General features: G+C 36.7%; 1 protein-coding gene across 26 annotated transcripts in view; it reads left to right on the forward strand.

The window, feature by feature from the left end:
• Positions 1-22,568, forward strand: part of DMD (dystrophin) — a 1,136,032-nt gene that overhangs the window by 1,006,667 nt on the left and 106,797 nt on the right. For all 26 annotated transcript variants that reach the window (XM_086879790.1, XM_086879801.1, XM_086879781.1 and 23 more), the window contains 2 exons: positions 1,612-1,690; positions 14,131-14,191. In XM_086879790.1, the coding sequence (XP_086735916.1) occupies positions 1,612-1,690; positions 14,131-14,191 (140 nt within the window). The remainder of the gene's footprint in view (positions 1-1,611; positions 1,691-14,130; positions 14,192-22,568) is intronic.

A 22,568-nucleotide genomic window follows, 5' to 3' on the forward strand; every position in this document is an offset into this window, starting at 1 on the left:
TATCTTTCTAGTCTTGATTGAAAGGTCATTTCTTGGTTAAAAATAACAGCACACCAGTTAATGATTCTGTACTTAAGCTAATTATACTGATGACCAGAAGCAGTCCTTTCCTGGTTTCTATGCACTTAGGCTTCCCCAACCTGAATCTGTCCAGAGAATTGGGTGTGAAGTCAAGCTCAAAGCCAGTCCCTGGTATGAAGCATTGCTTAACAGAAACATCTGTCCATGCAGTTCACTGCAAAGCCAGAAAAGATGACACAGAAATGAAAGAAGCTGCAGGAAAATCACCTGAAAAATGGTTTGAGGAAAAAAGAAAATGGGCATTTTTTGCTTATTTTTAAAATTGTTAAAGTTAGTTTAAAATTGTAAGCAAATAAATCATGTCTTGGCAATAAATTGCTATTGCTTAGTTAAACAAGATTTTGGGGTCCAGGGGTTATCAGGCAAACACACACAGTCATATCAAATAGCTCATTAATTCTATCATTTTTCCTTTCTGACTGTATCATGCCCAGTTACTACACAATAGTTCCCTCATACCACCAACCAAAAAAATTCCCTGACAATTTTAAAATGTGGATTGCTTTTTACTTGTGCAACCTATTTGTTTCCTTGTTATGTATATCACAATTAGGCAAATTAAAACATACTTACCTTCTGCTTTGCCAGTGTTGATAGAACACTTTTTCTTACAGGCAATATTTAAGTGAACCTGCTTCCTATCAGTCACTTTATTTATTACATTTCAAAAATATTCTACCATTACTTTCAAGTATTTTTCTCCTTATTTTTTCTAATCCCTTTCTCAGGTGTAACTTAAGGACATCCTTCTAGCAGATGGGCTATAAAGGGACTGGTACATGTCACTCATACACCAGGGAATCTCATTGTAACCATCCCCTTTTGGCTGCTTGCTCAATACTCCCCTTCACTGAGATTTTCAAGGGTAAAGGTACAACCAGTCCTAGACTATTGTCTCTGTTTTCATGCAGTAAACCACCCCAAACATCAGGAATGTGTTCTTCAAAGGTCTGTTCCAAGGAAAAGGTTGAGGGGCTATGATTTGAGTGATATTTGGATTATTATTTGAATAACAGTGAAATGTTTGAACCAGCTGCTCTCTTTTGGTTAACCTCATTTCAGCACTTGGTTAAAATATGGTTGTCCTGTCCACATTAAAAGAGATTACTTTTCACATGCTGATTTATAGTACTGTGTTTTCAAAAGTACTTTAGAAGTAGTTTCAGAAAAGTACTAACAGATGGATGTTCTGACTTGCATATTGACGAGAGGCAGTCATACTCTTTGCAGGTACATAAATTCAGGCCAATTTGCTACACCTTTATTTATCAGCCTTTTCCTTTTCAGCTTCTTCTAGCATCAGTTAAGACTGGGGACAACAAAAAAGAAACAAACTTTTTTTTTTACCTTCTTTTTTTCCCAGTGACACATTTAATCTCATCTGAAGAATTGTTACCCTGAAGGGTAACAATTCTTGCAGGAAACGTCTTAATTTTAAACTGAATGTCCACTAATAAAAAAATGATCTGACTATAATTGCTCTTTGTTTCTTGTCTGGAAAAGAGTAATTTTTTTCTCCTGTCTTAACAGGTGGCCGTTGATGAGCGCATCAAGCAACTGCATGAAGCTCACAGGGATTTTGGCCCTACATCCCAGCATTTTCTTACCAGTGAGTGATTTCTCACTTCCCATTCTTCTTGTGCAGTTTACATACACTTTTAATTGATAATTTTGTAGCCAAGTGCCAGTTGTTGTTGTTATGATTTTCTATTTTAGATTGCGGTGCAATTGTTTTCTTTTATTTTTTTTTCCCTGGGAGCAAAGGAGTGTGATATAATTTCATATTGTCCAGGTCCAGAATAAAAGGAAAACATCTGCCATTATCAACTCTTTTGTCCCCACATCTATCTCTGCAAGACTCATCTTCATTGCTTGGGGGTTCCCTTTAGGTTTAGCAAATTAAAATTATGTTAAAATGAGTTTCTGATTATTTTAACCCAGAAAGGATTAAAACCCCCTAAAAACCCCCAAAACAACACAAATTTGGTTTATCTGTTTAAAGAAACGTTCAGCTCCAGAAATGAGCAAAATAAGACCTGCAAGAATAGTATTTTAGAGGATTTGATCACTTAGCAGAGCAGTGAGAGGATCAAAACCGGGGTGGGAAAGTTGGCAGAAGAATGGCTGCTAAATAAACTTTTTACAACTCTGCATAAAATATAATTGCCAGCAAAATTCTCACTTCACCTCCACACACATTCTTTTATCAAGGATGTTTTGAAGTACACTGAAAGACAACTTGAAACACCTTCAAAGCTCCGAGGCAGTGACTAAAGTGAAGCTTCTTAAAGGCCATGTCTTTTCTATTGTACTTCAATTAAGGAAAGTAAACAGTAAAGCTTTATTTAAGAGATTATATCAGCAGAACAGAACACAGTCACGGGATAATGGTCCCCTACATGCAGAGGGACAAGCTATCCAGACATCGGAAATAGATGTTGCTATTATTGCACAGCTACGTTCACAGTGGGATAGAGGACAAACTTTTCTTCTGCTGATACTGCATTGTCATTTTAATAGGTTAACCATTTTCCTGCTGAAGATCTCAATGGGAAATTGAAAATTCTCAGCAGGATGACCAGCAAAATCAAAACCAGGGTTGGTGTTGTGCCATATAAGACTAATGCAGGCTGATTCAACCCTGGGCCTTTCTTTGTCAAATGGTGCTCCTACGGAGAAATAAGGCCTATTTTCATTATTTCTGTTTCAAACCCACTTTCCTGTAACTCTTGATCACTGGGAATATTTTATCAGCTCAATATATATAACTGCAAATCAGACTTGTCAAGACTGAATGTGCAAGAGTTACAAGTATGTGACATGAAAACAATGTTTAAGCAGATACCTGGTGTATTCATGGTGAAAGAATAAATTTGTAGGGTAAATTAAGCAAGCCTGGAAGAGACTAGAGTGACCTGCACTGCATTATCACAGTGCTCAAGGTGTCTGTTCTCTGTGCTGGTGTTGAGTACAGTCAGACAATGGGTGTGGTTATGTCCTAGGCCCATTCTGTGTTATTACTGATAAACTAGATTGATCTAAAAGACAACCAGTGTTATTATAGTCACCTCTTTTAGCCCACCCCCCACCAGTGAGACATTATTCTTCTGTGTAACTAATTAGAGCCAGCAAAATGTGGACATAATTCTGGACATTTCATGCCATTTGAGGATCACCACAGGAAAAGGAGCCAGGTGAAAATGTGTTGACTTTGGAAGTAGTCAAATCACTTAGAAAAATGGGCATTTTATGTTCTCTTACATGAGTGTGCAGATACATAATCTTACCCATGCATGCAAAAATTAGCTATTTGAAGCTCTGAAAACATCTGCAGAATCCTTCCTAGTCTAAAAGTTCAGTCACTGCAAACTGCCAATACATACATCAGTCCCATCTTTCATAAGCACCAAATTCCAAAAACATCCACTATCATGTACTATCACTATGCCTAGGGAAAATACCCTGCTTTGACATGTTTTTCATGTGCTACCTCTGCTGCATCCCTGCACATCTGTGAGACAGAGGGTGCAGGAGAGAGTGCCACAGTCTCTGCCATCCAGCTCTAGTGTTTTTTTCTGTAGCTGTTGTTTTTGGGGTGAACAAGTCAGACAAAAAGGTTGACAAACAGAATCAGGCAGGTCATCTGAAGGTGAACTTAATGGCTTGTAAATTAGGTTTCAGTACATGGCAGACAGAGCCCAAGTTGATCAGTCTGTGGCAACAGCAGAGAAAAGATTAATCATAGCAATTTTTATGGTTTTATTTTATAAGCTCAAAACTCACAGAGCATTTTTTATCTAAGGAGCTGAGATACACATGAGATCAATGCAAACTAAAATCAGTAAGGAAAATAAGCAATCTCTTGGCTGTTGCATATCTGGTTTATATGCCAGTAATAATCAGTTCATTCTCCCTAACTGAGAATCAACTTGCCTTGTTCCATACACACTTGCTCATCCTTAGGTGCAAAAAATACTACCTGTTTATATCCCTATATGAAAAATTATCCTTTTATAGTTGATATTCCTTTAAGTAGTTCTGTAAAACTGCTGGTACTGCAGCCAAGGTCACATAAAATCAGTGACTGATTTACTCTGAAATCAGTGACTGAATTTCTCTCCTATCTGAAAGAAGCAAATATGATCTGCTAATCATGGTAACTTTTCATGTGTTTGTTATTATTTTATACATAGAAATTATAGCATCATCTATCTTTTTCTGCTTGATTGAAACTGAAGCTGCATTGGGCTTTTGAAAACCTAGCACAAAAGTAGTGGGGGGGTGATGCAGGGACCTCATATTTGTCATGCCCTGTGAGACAAGGAATCAAGTGGTAGTCCCTGTTTCTAAGCATTTGCAGCCTGTTCTAAGGGCTATTCATAGAGCTATTTCTGAAAGAGATTGGAAAGGAGGTGTGAGCTAGAGAGATAAGGAGTGTAAAAACAAAACCAAAAAGTACTCTTATTTGTGGCATTTTTAAATTAGAGACAGTGCTTCTCCATTGTTTTTTTCATGCAGTTTAGCATTCTTTTTCCACTCTTTCATCTTTTAAATGACCAGGTGCCAGTGTTTATCAATGCTGTGGCAGGGGATAATTCAGATGTCTCCTGGTTGTAAGTTAAAGAGATAGTGTCAAATGGGATCCACTTGTTTCTCTCTCCATCAAGGCTTCAGTGGGCCTCAAGTATAAAACACTCTTATCAAAACTGGCCCTTACTTTTCACATGAACTTGCCTTTCTCCAGGCCTTCTACATTTTTTAATGGTAAAATTAAAACCCCCAATCTTTGAGCTTCTGACCTTCATGCTTTCCCAAACTCATTTTGCTCTGCCAGTGTCCACAGAGCCAGTCCCAGCTCCAGCTCAGTTCATCCCTTGCCAAGGACACACAGCATTTACAAGAGTTAAGATACATCTACTGAATGTTTTACATGGGCAAGACCTTATATCATGAATTTGTGGAGTGAGTTTGTTGGTTTTGAAGGACTTGATGTTTAATTGGGATTATCTAAATCAGGGTGTAAAAACACAGCAAAAATAAGAGTTTTCTACTAAAGAGAAACTTGTAAATATTTAGCAAAGTAATTAAAAGAAAAATCTGTGATCCTTTCATGGATGATGATGCTTAATTTGGGAATTATATACAGTAACTGAGGTGTGAAAAAGAGTATCTGCAAATTTTAAACATAATGCCAGCTCCAAAGTTTTCAGTGACTCCTCTGAAATAATTTTACTGTTTTGACTTCACTTTATTTTTCTCTGTGATTCTGTCTCTTACAAAAAATGAGATTCATTGTCTCTTGTAGGAAGACCTATCTATGTCACAATAGCTATTACTTTTTTCTGAGATGCAATAAATGAGAGGTAGCACTGATGTCAGATTGTTTCTCATATCATTTGCAGTGCTATTCAGCAATCACTCATACTTTTTAATGGCATACTTCATTCATGTGCATCGCTGATGATTGCTGAAAAATATGTGTTACATCTTTTAAAACCATGAGCAAACCTTGTAATTTACTGTCCAGCCCCAGTATGAGCCATCTTTTAGTAAAGTATAGCATGTCAGTGAAGTGACTGCATGAAACGTGCATGCTCACGGTATAACTGGCAATTACTTAAGAGTATGACTGGAAGATTCCAGTGGTTTCCAAGCTCATGGACTTTCACCAATATGAAAAACCTGGGAATACAAGGAACAGAAAGAATATTTAGGTTTACAAGGCTAAAAGGCTGATATATATACACCCATAGCCAAAATTTTGTGATTCACATTTCCCAGGCTATGAGCTTTTACTGCCTGCATACATCAGTACCAGACTGTTAAATCCTCACACCTAAATATGTGCTAGGACCTGGAGATACCTAACAGGAGATGTGCCTTTCAGTTTTGGACTCGTAAGAGCAGGATAAAATTCAACACAAGATGAGGCAGCCTAAGCAGCTTTCATTCAGAAACAGAAAGATGACGAATGCTGGAGCCACCAGTTTGTGTTGCAAGTGATCAGAGTGCATCTGCTGCATTTTATATCAGATAATGGTTGCTTAAGAATAAAAATTACAGTGATGGGATTGGGCTGTGTAACCTAGGTCTCTCTTTCTCAGGATAAGCTCAGAGCTGTTCAGGTTCAGATCTGAGTCTTTTTTCTTCTTATTTCTGTGCCTTTGTGTTCTCCTTCAGTTGTTTAGACCACTCTCCTGAGAATCTGGAGATGTGGCTCTGAATTCCCTCAAGCTGGGAGAGGAGTCAAGTACTCACTTCTCCCACCTTCTGTGTGAGTGCTCAGATTATTATGCAAAGCAGAGACTAGGGAAGCTCTGGTCAGGCAGATGTCTTTAAAAGGGCAAGTCCTGCTAATTGAGACATCCAAGTCTAAAAGAGAGAGGGCTCTGTGACTCTTAGGACACTTTACCAATCCATCTGATAGATTATTTTCCAGTGCAAGCAACTGTACCTTTCTCTCTTATTTCTCATTGCATACATTATATCATATTGTCTTTCAGATATACTCTTGACAAAAAAACATTGAAGACCATCTCCATTCATCCACATCCTTTGGAAAAATGGTTTAATATTTTTATATATCACCAGAAGTGTTTTAATAGAAAATATCACCTGGTAGTAGAATAAAGATAGAGGATAAGTGGACACAAACAAATCAGCCTAACTATGAGAACTTCCTGAAAGCAAAGGGATTTTATAATTGTGTTTAAATGTAGTTATAAAAAATATTAATGTATTAATTGCATTTAAATATGACCATAATATCTAGAGGAGCCTGATTGCTAGAAAACTGTTTTTCTACTTCAGTATTGAAGAACTACATACATTTCAGTATAAAGGAACTACAGGTACTTCTGAAAAAGGACAAATTAGTAAAGTACCAACAAAACCAAATACATTTACAGGTCTTGCCATTGATGTTATCATGGTGAATTTCTAAGAACACTGGGCACCAATTCAACCTCAAGACCTGTGTGATGGGTACAGGTTTAAAGTCAGGAAAAAATGCCTTCAGTCCATTTCTCTCTTGTTTAGAATATCATGGCTGTAGCTACAGCTTTTGATAGTGCTTGCCTTGGTCTGACTGCTAAAAGTCTTTAAGGGTAGTAAAACATTGGCATATTTTGGGAGATTATATTTTTATTTACTTTTGAAATAAAACTACTAGAAATAATTTTACAGTGAGCTTTCATTATTTCATTTTGCATTATTCTCAGGAAAACCACAAAAATCTCTCTATAAATCCTAATAGCTGATTTGATTTACAATAAAATTGTATTTATTGAATTCAAGTTTTATATTTATATTTTTCTTTTTTCTGCACTTTTGTGCTAAGTGATCTTCTTAATATAATACATTGGGATACAAATCTCTGAAAAAAATGGTCAGGTCAGTTTTCAAATGATGATGTTCTCCTCTTCACCCAGAAGCAAGAAATTTTTCCTTGTAATTAATAATTTGTGTTTTGGGGAAAAACAGTGTTCCAATAAATAATATTTTAGAATGGTGATGAAAATATTCCAAATAATAATTTTAATTGTCTTCCTTGTGCTCTTGGCTTTAGTATGCCATCTATTTTAAAATGCTGTATAATCTTTATTTTAAAGAAGGGAGATTTTTTGAAGGGAGTGAGTAGGAGATATCTTAATTTTTTATAGCAGCCTAATTAATTTCTGTAGTTTATCCTTTTCTGGCAGAATATTCTATATTCTGCAATGCTACATAATCTACAAGTAATCAAATATTATATTTTTGCTCTTAATAAGATTCAAAAGATGTCTATTTCTTGTCTATTATACATTTGGCCTCTCTCTACTATGTTGCTAAGACTGATTCTTCTCTCAAAATTCTGCAGTCTTTTTGGACTTATATTGCATCTGTGAATCCAAATGAAAACTGATTAGTTTTTTCACCCTGCCAGGTTTAACTCAGATTAATTTAACAACATTCCCATGTTGTCATGAGTTATATGTTGTGTTCAGTTTAGGACATTCCTTTGACCTCAAAGGATCCAACAGGCATATTCTATCTATGTATATCAGAATTTGTCTGTTCTGTTTTGCTATGTAAGACATGGAATATTTATCAAATATTTATTTTTCTATTTATCTAATTTCATATGCCAAAAATCACCACTAATTTGACTGGGCTATTTTATAACCTCATTTGATCAGCCAGTTTTAGAGACTTCATTTTTAAGAGCATGAGAGTACAACAGAAGTTAGCACTGTGGAGTGCCTGTATCTTGGAGTATGGGGGCCATTATAGACTCTATCTGTATTTCTTTGCTCTATTTCATTCAGTATTCTGCTATTAAACAAGTAGGTTATTGAATTTTTGCCATTTTACAGTCATGTGACATTTAAGAAAATGAGCATTAGATGGCTTTTATATTTCATGATACAAAGTGGAATTTAGAAATTTCTGGACACTGTCCATTATTAAGGCATTATTTAGGTCTTACCATAAAATGTTGATCCTAAGCAGCAGATGATAAATCTGAGGTTGGCCATAAAGATTCCAGCAGGAAATGCAAGATGGAAAAGCCTCTTTTAACTCCTCTAAAATGACTGTCATAGTTGGCTCTGATCACATGTTGAATGTTTTAATGATTAAAAATCTCTTCTTAGAGATTTTCAGTTATTAAAGATGACTTCTTCTCTGGTTAGACATGGTCTAAAATGGTATATTTGGTAAATGTCTACATGTGTGCTACAGCAGCAGACGGTGCTGATGGTGTTCCAGGGAAGCAGTGAGTGTTTGCTTGGGCTTAAGAAGGGCAAAATCCAAGAGAGAAGGGGCTCTCTATTTCCAAAATGCCTGTATGCAGCTGGGGCTTGGAGCAGAATAGACCCCAAGCTGTGTAGACCTTACAAAGGCAGGTTTTGGTTGATGTTTCTGCCTTGTGGCTGAGTAGTTGATGTATTCTGACATCAGTTTCTCAACTACACCATGCAACATTAGACCTCAGTGCTACACAGCATGGTCTGATTGTTCATCAGTCTTACCTAGAACAATAAAACATTCACCTAATTTAGAAATCAATCTAAATCTTTGGTGGAAAAAACCTATCTTTTACAGGTGTGTAGTGACTTTTGTTGCAAAGTATCTCAAAGAGCTTGCAGGTTATGCAAACACTTCTGTTGTGTCACTGCCACACAGATACACCTTTTGGAGGTGGCATCCTGCCAGCCTGCATCATGCACTGATTGTGGTGGGGAAATATTGCTTTAGCACGTTCTCTAAGGAGGAAATGACCTCCTTATAGTCTCTGGAGAGCAATATTTTCTCATTTGCAATGGTGTCATATGAAAATAGTCAAAATGCAGTACTCAATGAATTTTCTTTGAAAAATTACACAGATGGGAAATTCTGATTCTTGGGGAATCAGAGTCTTTTCCTGATGCAAAGATCATCTCATCATTTTTTTCTCCTTGCTGCCTTTATCTGAAGTCCATACCTTGCTGCAGTGAAAATAATTGGCATCAAAACAAACCTTATGTGAATGAATAAACAGTTTCTTAACTCTTTGTTTTTATGAAGGTATTAATGATAATAATGCTAGGTAGAACAGTGTAAGTCACACAGGTCATGCACATAGAATTTCCAGGCCGAATCAGAGAATTATTATCATTAAAATGTGAAATGTGAATATAATTCAGCACCTTGCTGAGTTATAGACACTATGGCCACCAAACAAGATAGTGGGAATGTAAAAATGAGCTCACCTTTAACTACCATGATGCTGAAAGGAATATACAATAAATATAACAAATTTCTAACAAAGTGAGAAAAAAAATATATGACAGAATATATGTAACAATGTATGGACACTAAACAACGCTTCTTTGTGGTTTCTGTCCAAATCCCCTTAGTGAAAATTAAGTCCAAAATTATTTTTTAATTTATAACTGAAAAAGTACACTCATATGGTGACTAAAAGTCTGTGCTGACTATTTAAATAAGGACCACTGAGAGTAACATTTAAATGTGGACATACCAAATTTACTCTTTGAATAGCTGAAGAAGAAATAGTTTACCATTGGTAAACATACATGTATTTTTCATTATGTTTGCAGTGCTAAAGTGAAATATTTATAAGATTATTTTTTGTAGTATCAAATACTATCATCCTATTTAATATTTCATCCAGATCCCTGCATAGATTAAAACAGTACTGAAGTTCAGAGACCCAGCATGCCACCATTTCATTATACATTCTCCCAACAAGTAAGAATGTCGGCTTACCATCAAGAACTGTGTTCACAGGCAAAACAAGTCCCAGCTCTTAGAACACCTACAGAAAGAAATGAAACTCAAAAATTAGGTAACCATTAAAACGTATGTCAATGCAAATAAAGTGTAGGGAAATTTAAATTCACTCTTAAAATGCCCTGTATTTCGCTGTAGTGTTTAATTTCAGCCACAGCATTGAAAGTAGCTGGGTGTATTGTAATGGGTTCTTACACTGTGCAAGCTCAAGCAATAAAACAGTTTGGAATTACTCTCAGCAAACAGGAAATGTCTGCTTCTTGAGTGTTGTAGCACACTGGGATGCTAGAGCATATGTATATAAAAGTCTTTGCTAGCAAGACTTTTAGGTGGACTCAACCATTTACCTGCACTAGTTTTGTAATGGATAGTAAACCTGTACTGATAACCAAAGATAAGAAACATCTGGTCTCAGCTTCTGGGCTTCTGCCAGAAACAAAATGATTATTCTCTATGTATAGCTGTAAAAAGTACTGCACATTTTGTCAACTCAAATTTATGCAAGGTTAGAATCATCCAGGAAACCAGAAGTGTATTATAGACAGCTTCACAGCAACCTCTTGAAGGAATACTAAATCCAATTATGCAGAACATCACAGAATTGTTTGTTATTCCTATAGCACTTAGCTCTCATGAAAGCAAAAGTATTTGTTCCTCTTCTAATGGATCAAGAACACTATCATATGTAAGATTCTGTGATAATAAGTTATGACTGCAAAGCTCTTACCCAGATTAATTCAGAAGAAACAGAAGAAATACATCTTCTGAAAAATACACAGCAGTATATTCTGTCCTTTAGCTATTGAACTAAAAACAAATCTTAAAAGTGGAACAGCTGTAACTTGGTAGTATTCCCACTGGGAATATTAATGATTGCTTGGGAGAGAAAAATGTAACAAGGTCAATTTTTAGTTAATACTGAAGGGTATTTTGTTTTCAAAAATGATAACTTAGTGTAATCTAATTCAAATTATTCCTCAGACAATGCCAATTGCCTTGGGTAAGAGCCCTTACAATTGTCACTGAGTAAGCATTTTAAAACTGGCTGGTGGACCACATATTAGTGCACATTAGGTTAGTATTACTGAATGAAAGCATGTAAAGAAATCACTTAGTAACTGATAGTGTAAAATTAAATAGTGATCTCTCTCTAACTCCTTGGCTTTTGTCTCCTACTGCTTTTTCTCCTACTACTTCTCCATTCTCTAGAATGGAGAATATTGGATCAGTCATCAAAACTGTATTTATAGCAGTTTGTTTTCTTACAAGTAGAAAGAATATTTAAGCATAATGGTTAAAAATTTTGTATGAACCTGAAAATGGGGTTAAAAGTTATTTGGAGATTTTTAACATCAAAACATTTCATGATATTCTATTCTTGTTACATTTTGCAATTCTACAAATCACATAACAGACATATCTTTACCTCCTTTGTGGCTGCAGCAGAGCACTGAAGCCGAGCAGCTGCAGCTGGTGGTACCTCAATGGACAGCCTTGGCCTTCACAGCTCCTCAGCTGTGCAGCCCACAAACACACAACCAAAGGCCAGTGCCTGGCCCCAGAAGGAGTATTGGATCATATATAAACTAAGTGTATATTTCAGTATTTGTATTTGAAAGTGCATAGGGTTTTGTGTTCCTGTGTTCATGGCCATTCTACAGACTTCAATGGCAGCGCAGTGTGCTAGTTTTCCAAGAGATCTAACACTGTAATTAAAATTCTGTTTCCTGCAGATTTTGAGAGTCACTCCTTCTTATGGTTCATATCTTTGAAATTTACTTTTCTTCTTTTAAGAACATGAATGTGTAAATGTAAATAATAGGAAAGCAATCACACTCAGCTTACCTACAGATGTCTGGCTGGGGGTTGAAGACGACAGCAGAATGTGCAGAGATGTTGAGGCAGAATTTTTGGAATTCCTTGGCCACCAGCAATCTGAAACAGAATTATCATATTTATGGAGAGAGACTTTTCACAAGGGCATGTTTTGATAGGACAAGGGCAAACAGTGTTAAAATGAAAGAGGATGGTTGACATTGGGTGTTAGGAAGGAATTCTTTACTGCAAGAGAGGCAAGGCACTGGAAGGCTGTGGACTCCCCATCCCTGGAGGTGTTCAGGATCAGGCTGGATGGAGCTCTGATTAACCTGACCTAACAGGAGGTTCCCTGCCCTTGGTGGGCAAATTGAAACTAGATGATCCTTAAGGTCCCTTTCAACCCTAAGCATTCTACGATTCTCTTTCTTCCAAATAAAGTCCTTCCTTTCCCTACCTTCTTAGCATTGTCCTAAATTGATATGAAATTCACTCATCCTCACCCCAGCCTGTATCCTGTCCTCACCAGCTCTTCCTTCTCCTCTTCAGACTGTCTGTAATGGCACCAGTCTCTCCCACAGCTGATATTTGTCTCCTTTGTGGAGTCACTAGTCTCCCTCCAGCCCTTCTTCACAATTCATGTGCAAAAGTAGCAAGATTTCCTTACACAGCCATTTTAGGAGCACATTTCATCTCTTTCCTCAAACTCTTATTTCCACACACTCCAATATGTGGGCGATAGAGAGAAACTATACTTCATTCTACAGACTGACTTCTGTAATCTGGTACAAAATAGATTGAATATGTATTTTGGTAGTTATTATTTGTGTGGATTGTAATTTGTTGATTTTGATAAAGTGGGAATGGTGTATCTATTCTGAGTAAGAGAGGGAAAGAAAATAGAGCCAAATGGTCAAGAAGCTAATTCCTTGTTGTCCTGGTAACAATTTCTTTCCTTTGTGAACAGCAGGGGTCACTAAAAAGAAGGGTTATACTGGGTGAAGCAAACAGACTTTTTTTTTCTCCATTAGGTCACTTTTCATATCTTTTCTTTTAATCATTATATTAAAGGAAGAAAATTCTTGGTTCTACTTTGTTTGACAGATAACAAGCTCCTAATAAAAAAAATTATTTAAGCCCTGATTATGGCCTAAACTATAAATTATCTCTGCCTCTAAAAAAAAAAAATTATAATTCTTTTTTCAAATGAATTTTATAAAAACCTCTTTTACAAAATATTTTCATTGTGTTGTAAATTGATGTTGGCATTTAACACTGTGATAATCAAGGGCGGGCAAAGTTATCTCCTCTGTATTTGTTGTGATCATACTATTATTTTCTCCATTATTTGGAAGGCAGGTTACAATTATTACAACAGTAATAATTGTAATAGTTATTGTAATGTGGAGAAAATAAAAATGTTCACCATTTAGAACAAGTCAGCAAGAGAATAGCAACAAATGAAATACTTAGATGATCTCTTATCTGTAACTTGACTCAACATAAAATGTAAACAAGTACATAATTGTGTTCTTGGAAGGATGGGAAGTGCTGACCACACAAGGAAAGAAATAGAAGTATTTCTTCTTTCAGTCAAACACTTTAGCAGGAGGAATCCTATAAAAGAGCATGCTGGAAAGATAGCTTGCTCGGTCTGCTTCATATCTGTTCTGTAAGCTTAGCTTTCAAGGAGTTTTTGTATTTATCTTTGCAGCTGAATGAGTTCAATTTCTCTCAGATTAGGACAGAAGTTTCAGAACAGCAGGTTAATCCTTCCTGCCTTCATGGGCAACTGAGCAAACAGACCTATATCAACGTGGCCGAGTGTAAAATTGTAATTCTAGAGATTAATGTTGTCTTTCCTGTTTGACCTCCACGTTTCTCTTCCAGGTATGTTGGTATGTATGAATGTATGTGAGCAGTTATTTATTTATTTGTTTGTTTGTTTGTTGTTAACAGCTTCTGTCCAAGGCCCCTGGGAGAGGGCAATCTCACCAAACAAAGTGCCGTATTATATCAAGTGAGTATCAATAGTAATGCATTCCAGCTGTTTACATTTCTTATTTAGGGGGAGAGTTAGTAATTTTCTTAAATGATTGTGAGCTGCTCCTGCAGTGTCTAAATGGGAAGGACAAAAAGGAACAAAACCTGCAATACATTTCACAGAAGTGTGCTAGTTATCTAAAAACACAGTAGGATACACTGATCTGTAAGTTGTTTGGGTTTATGCTATAAATCACCTGCAAATAAAGTAAAGCTTTGAGGTACCTGGATTACAGTTTAAATTGTGCCTTTGCCCTTTGTATGTATGGCAGGTTTTGCAAAAGCAAAAAAAACCCCAACATTCTGAATTACAGTTGTAAACATGATACATTAGGGATTTTTAACTCTCATTTTTAATGGCTTATAATAATTTTATTAATTAATAATTTTAATAATTTGTATGGTTTTAAATGCACATACTCAATACTGTGAATTCCTTTAGAGACAATACTTGGTAAAGGCCATAGCTGAGGAATGGCAAGGGGCAATTAGTTCCTAAAGCCTAATCTTTTTGAGTTTAGTTCCCAAATTAAGCTAGTTTGCTTTAAGAGATGTGTCTGCACAACAAATGAACATTTTTTTAAAAAAACAGAATTTGGAAATACCTGCTTCTCATGCTCTGAGTAGCGTTACCACACAACAATGAAAAAAGATGGTTAAATACATTTTTTTTCTTCTCTTTTGAGTTCTTTACCCGTAACATGTGCTTTGAACTACTTTTCCTACTTCTGAAGGAAACAGGTGATGCTACACCAGCTATAAACACTGTAGTGCAAGTAACAAAGACATGGGTATTGTTTAATACTCCTATTTCCATGGCTCCTCTTTATACTCCCTAAACACTTTGCAAGCTCAACTGGTGTCGCTGAAGACATTTGGTTACAGAAGGCTCTTGCAGTGGCACTTCAGTTGCAACTTTCACAACAGGGTGAACTTCTACAGCAGCCTAAAAACAAGTATTTGAGTTATGCATGAAGGAAACTAAGTGGTGCAGTTCAGAGGTTCAGTTATAACTGGCTAAGCTGGTTTATTGTTGCATTAATCTTGTAAGTTGTCTGATGTTTGCATTTGGCTATGAATAATGAAACAGTCACAAAGAAACTGGAAAGCTCTGTCAAGAAGGAGGGGCAGTCTACCAGAGACAGGCTGGAAAGCAAGTCAGTGCTCTGGCAGTTTATGGCACTAAGATGAAGGCAAAGATCCTCCTTTTCTCTTTCACACGGCGTGACTTGACATTATGGGGAGGGGAATTTGGCAATTCTTAAAGTAGGCACAAAATGCACTTCATGCTGTGCTTGGCACCTCTGTCTGTGACACATCCAGCAGCCAGGGGTAACTGGCTAAAATGGTCAATGCTGTTCTTGCTTACTCCTTCCTACTTTTTAGTCTTCTGTTCTAGGCTATTCACAAATTCAAAGGAATATATTTATTTTGTTCACTTTGAAAACCATTTTAATAGCCATAAACAGTTATAGCATTATGTCGTGGATCCTGATTTAGGATCCTGCCAATTGCACTAGTTTGTCACAAATGAGTGATTCAGATCAAAGAATCACTGTCAGAGGAATTAACAAGAGTAGGTTTACTATGAATTTATAAAAGTGCATCTTAATCAAGTTCAATGGCAAGGTTCACTCTATTAGTTACATTATACATTTTAGTACATTATACAAAGGAAAATCAAGTTCAAATCTATTTCAAATTATTTACACATTGACCAAAGAGCCAAAGGGTAAGGTAGTCATGAATCAATGGGTCATGAGTTTCTGAGCAGACCCCCTTGCTTTCTAAAGTCCTGATGGAGCTTAGCTGTGGCTAGGTCCAGACTTAGTCTCAGACTTGGACAATGGCATATGTCTAAAGGAATTAACTACACAGATTTCATCAATATTTATTTTGCATGCTACCAGCCACTTACCAAGGATCCATAAGTACGGGGTTTCTCTGCCTTGGGTAAGGAAGGATTTCTTAGTCTCAGGAAAGGAATCTCAGTCCTTGAGAGAAGTCCCAGATCCAGGGGAGAGTCACTGCTGTGCAGCCCAGTTGCAGATTATAGAATATGAATTGGACTCATCCAAAGATTGGTTGTTTGTAGAAAGGTCTCTGTCTCGACTCCTGAGAATTATCCCAGGGCTAGGGGAAGTCACTGCGGTGCAGCCACACTGCCCAGCAGGGAGAGCTCAAAGCCCTGAGGCTGTCAAAGCTATGGGATAGAGTGGTTGGCTTATAGTCAAAATAATACAGGAGGAAGGGTATGCATGAACCTCCTTGTACCCACAGCCTTCTTAGTTCTTTGATGAGAGACCCTTGGAAAAGCCACCTGCTATTCATGCATTACTCACACAATCCATGTTCCAAGCCCATGTGCATCAGTGCTCCCTGGGTCACTCTGCCCCTTTGGGAGTTTCTAGAGGAGTTCTTGGCCTGGCTACAGCTCAGGTCATTACTTGTGTTGGAGCCAGTACCAAATTACTGATAGTTTGGTTAAGGGGTCAAGTACATCTGTCATACATCACTAGTTTAAAGTTTTAATTTGGCCACACCTTTTATAGAAAAACTTGCTGTCCTTGAGATGTAAAAACAAAGTGGTCAAGTTTTAATGCATCTTACTGAGCTGATATATCTATTGCCTTCTCCTGCTATCCTTGGTCTTTCTTTTTTTCATTCATATTCATCACTCATATTTCATATTTACAAAGAACTAAGTTGTTTTCTGTACCTCTTTGACTTTTAAAATAAACACTTTTTTTTTTTTTAATCTTTGATGCATTACTTTGCTATTAGTTGTTAATTCTCTAAAAGAACTTCATGAGGCTAAGAAGATACAGGGAGCATTCTCTTCATGTTTACATAATTTTCTTTCTGTCATCAATGTAGAATATTGGTGTTAGCCCTCTTCATTAACCAGATTTGCTACACATTTTACTGGTTTTCATTTTATCTGGTTTTCCCTCGATGCTTAACTGTTCTCTTTCATTACTTTCCCATTTGTGATGATACTGCACTCAATAATCTATAAATCAGACATTACTTCATGCTAAGTCTTCAACTCCAATGTTTATTTATGGTTAGGTATCTTCAATCTGTGATTTTTCCTGGTTAAAATTTCATTTGTATACAGCTGATTAATCTGTAGCAACTAGTAGCTTCTAAAGCTATTACTTCAAAAATTACCTCTTGAGCTTATTCACATCAGTCAGTTTTAGGGTTTTTTGTTTCAAATTGTACAGGCAACATTGCCATAGAGAATATAATTATCAACAGTGTACAACCCATTTCAGCTGCTCCCTGTGTCTGGCATTTGGTGGTTTCTTGGCCTAGTGTCAGCCTCATGAAAATTGCTTTTCAGTGGCCTTGCATCAGCTGCTGCATTTCCTTCCACGCTTTCACGTGCTTCCCTCCTTATGGAGATGGCAAGCTAGACCAGAACTTCAGCCCCATCTTTCTCTTGCCCAGCAAACTGAGGAAATCTAGTTTTTGTGTTCCAGGACAGCAGAAGTGTCCCAAGCTGCAGGTGCATGAGGCTGCTGGGGCACTGAGCACTTGCTCAGACCACGAGGTGATACCAAGTTAAAAAAACTCTCTGATTTGCCTCTGATGTAAAACATATAAAATTGCTTGAAAACACATTTTATCCAACCCTTTTAGTTTTGATCTTTTTTCTCCTTGATATATTCCTTGTGTCTAGCACAGATTTTAAAAGTTTTATTAGATTACAAAAGGAGTAGACTATAAAAAAATAGTTTTCAGTTTAATCAGCCTTGTTCTTTGAAGACCTTGATCCTGCTCTTTCTGCAGTGCAACCTAGAAAATGGAAAGGAAAAAACAGGCACAGGCATGTCTGTACTCTTTATTAATGTTTTAGGTATTCATTAAAATTTCTAAATTTAAGTTTTTAGAAGACAAAACAGGCTATTACTCTATATTAGAAATCTGAAAAGCAAATGGAAAAAATACACACCTCAATGACTACTGAATATATGTAAAAACATTACAAAAAAGTCTCAAATTCTTAAAAAAGCAGATAATAAAGGTAGGGAGACTGAGGATTTTTACATTGTAATTCAGGTTAGATCACATTTTAGCAGAGCTCACCCCATGATGAAAGGGATCTCACGTGTGCATGCATGCACATGCATATTCTTATCTTCCAGTCAAACAGATAGAGGAGCTGCTCTGAAGCAGTGACAGGTAACAAATTCAAGTGTCTGCTTTCCATTTTGCAGCACCAGAAGGGGTGTTTGGTCATGCTGCACGACCCAATCCTGCTGCAGTGTCTGTCCTCCCAGGGCATAAAGGGACATTAAGCATCTCTACTCTGAACCATGTTTGCATCTCTCTGGTGTGTCTCTTATCCTCTGCAAAATTGTCCATTACTCAGTGCTAGGAGATCTCTGTTGCCTGGGATTAAAGAGGAGGAGTGGGACTGAAGTCTGCAACATACTTTCTCTCTAAAAAATATTCAGTAGTCCTGCCATTGTGAATGTGTTGAAATCTAGTAGGTGTGACTTCTATGTTTGTACTAATCTTTGACATTATTCCTCCTCTGTGTATCTAGCTTGCCAGTTAATAGTGTCTGTCTTCTTACCCTCTTGCTGTGCCCATTCTTTTGAAGGATTTAAAATGCTTCTGAAAAAATACAGTAGTCTTTCATCTCAGTGCTTCCCACAAAGGAAACCTTCCAAGTTATTTTCCAGCCAAGCTTATTTTCTTATACAGATTATAGCAGTTCACTGAACTTTGTCCTGCTAAGGACAAAGCTGGATTCTCAGGAGCACAGCTTTGACTCCTCGAGAAGATCCATGTGAGCCTCTCTCTATAAATTAGCTATGCAGTGAGCTAACTCCAAGGACAAGGCGTCTCCACTTGCTCACTCTCTTCCACATTGTAGTTTCCTGTGAGAATATTTGATTTGCATTTAATGTATCAGCTTGTGACATACAGTTTTGCTAGTTTTAGAGCCTTCATTCTTTCCCCACTTCACACTGGAGATCTAGCAGGCCAGTTTCTATAAACATACTTCTTTGTTGTCTTAATTTTTAATCTCCCTTTCAATTGTTGTTTAACCATGCAGAATTTCAACACAGAAAAAAAAGCTAAGACCCCTGAGTTTTCATTGTAAAAGCAAACAGATTAAAGCCATGATTCTTTTACTTTTGTTCAACTTACAGACAGGATAAATTAATGTATCTGAATTAAATTCTGCTAAGATAAAAAGTGAAGAGATGCTGTTCTGAGAAAATCACTTGGGTTAATTGTTTCTTCTGCAGAATGCAGATAAGTACAAGGCACAAAAGGAAGTAGGAAATATCTGTCAAGCAGAGCAGAGAGAGACATGGAGAACTATAAATAAATAATGTATGATTATGTCTATGTAGTGAGTGAAGCTGTGAGCAAGCTATGAAAACCGTGTGTATGGCTGACAGTTAACCTATCTACCAAATACAAAAAAAACCCCAAAAAACCCATTATTTTGGCTTTCTAAAAGCATAGTTATTATGATTTTTTCCTGTCTTTCAATTCTGAGCTCTATATAGGAAAATTGAAACTATTGTGAAGGAAAGAAAAAGTATAATACTTTTCTGTTTGCCTTTATGTGATGCAAATTCTCATGCTTTCTGGCATAAAAATCTAAATGATATTTCCTAGAAGTTTGTCCCAGTGCAGAGATTTTCTTCATGATTTGTAGGGCTGTGAAGCCTTGGTTCCAAAGCTTGTCACAAAAATTTAAACTCAGAGTGTAAATAAATGAGAAATCTTGAGCCTTTAACTACCTTTATAATGAAAGCAGAGGTTATAAACAGATGTGTTCCTGCTGACTGAGCGAGAGCACTCAAGGAAGATATTGTGGGTCTGCTCCTCGTTACCATCTGTCAGCAGGGAGCTCCTGCCCTCACATGAGAAGCAACTGAAGGGGATTTAATTTGTTTTTAAATTAATTATAAGTACTCAGCAGCAATTTTAGTGTGTCCTAGCTGGTGTGGGGGCTGAGGGCAGAGCTGTAGCCTCTGGTTTGGGGTCAGTGAGTGAGGGAAACCATGTGCTTTCCATCCATAAACATAGTGCCTGTTGTGGAGGGTGGAGAGCAGCTTCCTTGGGTGCTTACACAACACCTGGTCCTCTTGGGGGGACACTGCTCACAGCTAAGGGAAGAGTAAAGCTCTTAAGCTTTGTTTTCAAATGCATTCAGTGCAAATATTCATGAAGAGTATACAGTGCTAAGCTTTACAGAGGGGTTAAACAATGCAAGGATAATTTTTGTGGAGGTTAAATCTTAAAATGTGTTATGCAAGTAATGAATAAGAATTTTAGATGGAATCCTACTTTCCTGTTTTCCTAATTAAAGGGAACATATCAACATTTTAAATCTATTAAATCCTACTAGTCATTGCTTTCCAGGTCTGTGACTAGATTAATATATGAACCGTTTTTATAGGCAACAGTGTGAAAAGGTAAACTTCTGGTACTGTACAAGGTGCTCATGTATTTATAGTATAGCAGAATACAATTGCAGAACCTTAAATATTTTACTTTTATTGTAGGTGAAGTTGTTACATTTATTGTAAGCCAAATGTGATTTTTGCTTGAATTTTGCTTCATTTCTATTAGATTCGTTTTACTGCAGTTGTTAAATGTAGCCTGCCTACACTTAACAACTGAAGTAAATGAATGAAAAATTACATAGCCAATATAAGCTTTGCAAAGTTGAGTGACATCTATACAATATGGTCCTATTTTATAGCATATATGCCAAATCTTCCATTAAAAAGTAGATTTTACAGCTGCTCCTGATAGCTTAAATGTATTGCCATCTCCTCAAAGCCCATCTTTTAAACAGTGTGCTTAATAAGCAGGATTCTAAAATAGGAATTATGTTTGATTTCCACTGGAATGCTTTGAACTTGAAAAGATTAGACACATTAAGAAAAAAAATAGAAAGATTTGCCTGTCAGAATTTTCTTTTTTTTTTTAAAGATCAATTACGTACTTAATTTAGATGACAGACAAAGAAGACACAACTTCTGACAACTGTCCAATGTAATATTCAAGGAAATGGGGAACAATATCTCAGATTCCTTACATATTCGTGTTATATCAAGTCTCATGCTTCCTTTTTTCCTCCAAAGACTGACAGCTTCTCCAAAACAGCACTTGTCACATCCATTGCCTGCTTTGCCCTTGGTCCAGTGTCCCTTCTATTGCAGCCAGCTCCACAAATAAGATGATTTCTCCATTTCACAGGAGTAAAATTCCATCTAGGGAGTCAGCATTAAATCGATCCTGCTTCACCAACTGTGCCTTTTTTGTCTTCTTTGTGATCTCGTCAGTCTAAAATATGTCAGGAGTGCAATTACCAGCTGTGCTTTAAGGAAGGTCTCAGTACAGTGAGAAAGCAGTGGTTATGGCCAGGTACAATTTACATTTCCAGCTCTATTTGCTGTGGATGCACAGCTTTGGTTGACTGAGGAACGTTCTCATAGTGGCACCTGAGGCCACACAACAGCCCAGAGCAGACTGAGAGCGCAAAAATCAGCCACTCCAGCTGGGCTCTTTCTGTTTCCTGAAGTGGCCTGTCTGTCAGGACAAGGTTAGGTGTTTTCCTGGATTCTTTTTCAAAAATAATTCAAGGATCCTGCTGAACTGCTCTTGAATCTATTCTTTCTCTGGCCTTCTAAGTTGGTGGTTCTCCTGCTGACTGCAATAAGTTCGTATTTTTCAGAATATTCTCCACCTGTCTGTACAAACACTTCTAGCCATGAGAGATTTGTTTAGTCTTTACTCACTGAATCATGATTATGGATTATTGGGTCCATTTTTCTCCTAATGGGATGTCTTTCAATGATTTTGTTTTCTTCTTCTTGTCAAGTAATAGCTGAAATCAGTTCTGTGTTGCACACCAGTCCTGTGATATCCTTATCTTTAAACCTTAAATCTTGAGAACTAGTTTGTGCATATATTACACTTAGGAGTTACAGATTCTAAGGGACACATAAAATGAACTAATTTAAAACTCCATAAATGTTATTAAGGTTAGACTTAAGGAAAGATTCTAATGAATAGGTTAGGAATGACCAAATCATCTATATTAATTTTGCTTTTTTCTCATTTTCTGTTTTAAAAGCTGAATTTTATGAGATAAATCATCATTTCAAATATGATCTTTAGGTTTAGCAGCCTCCTGCATGCTACTTATTTGTTTTGAATTTCAAATACTCATCAGATAAACTTTTATATTAGGAAATCTCCGGCTAGATAATTTGAGAAAAACAAACCATAAAAAAATACATCTCATCTCTGGATGAATTGCTTTTCTTACAAGTAATTTTTGTAACACAAGCATTCATGGCATTGCA

Source organism: Cyanistes caeruleus, chromosome 3, assembly GCF_971803275.1.
Source record: "Cyanistes caeruleus chromosome 3, bCyaCae1.hap1.1, whole genome shotgun sequence".
In the NCBI taxonomy this organism is placed as follows: Eukaryota; Metazoa; Chordata; class Aves; order Passeriformes; family Paridae; genus Cyanistes; species Cyanistes caeruleus.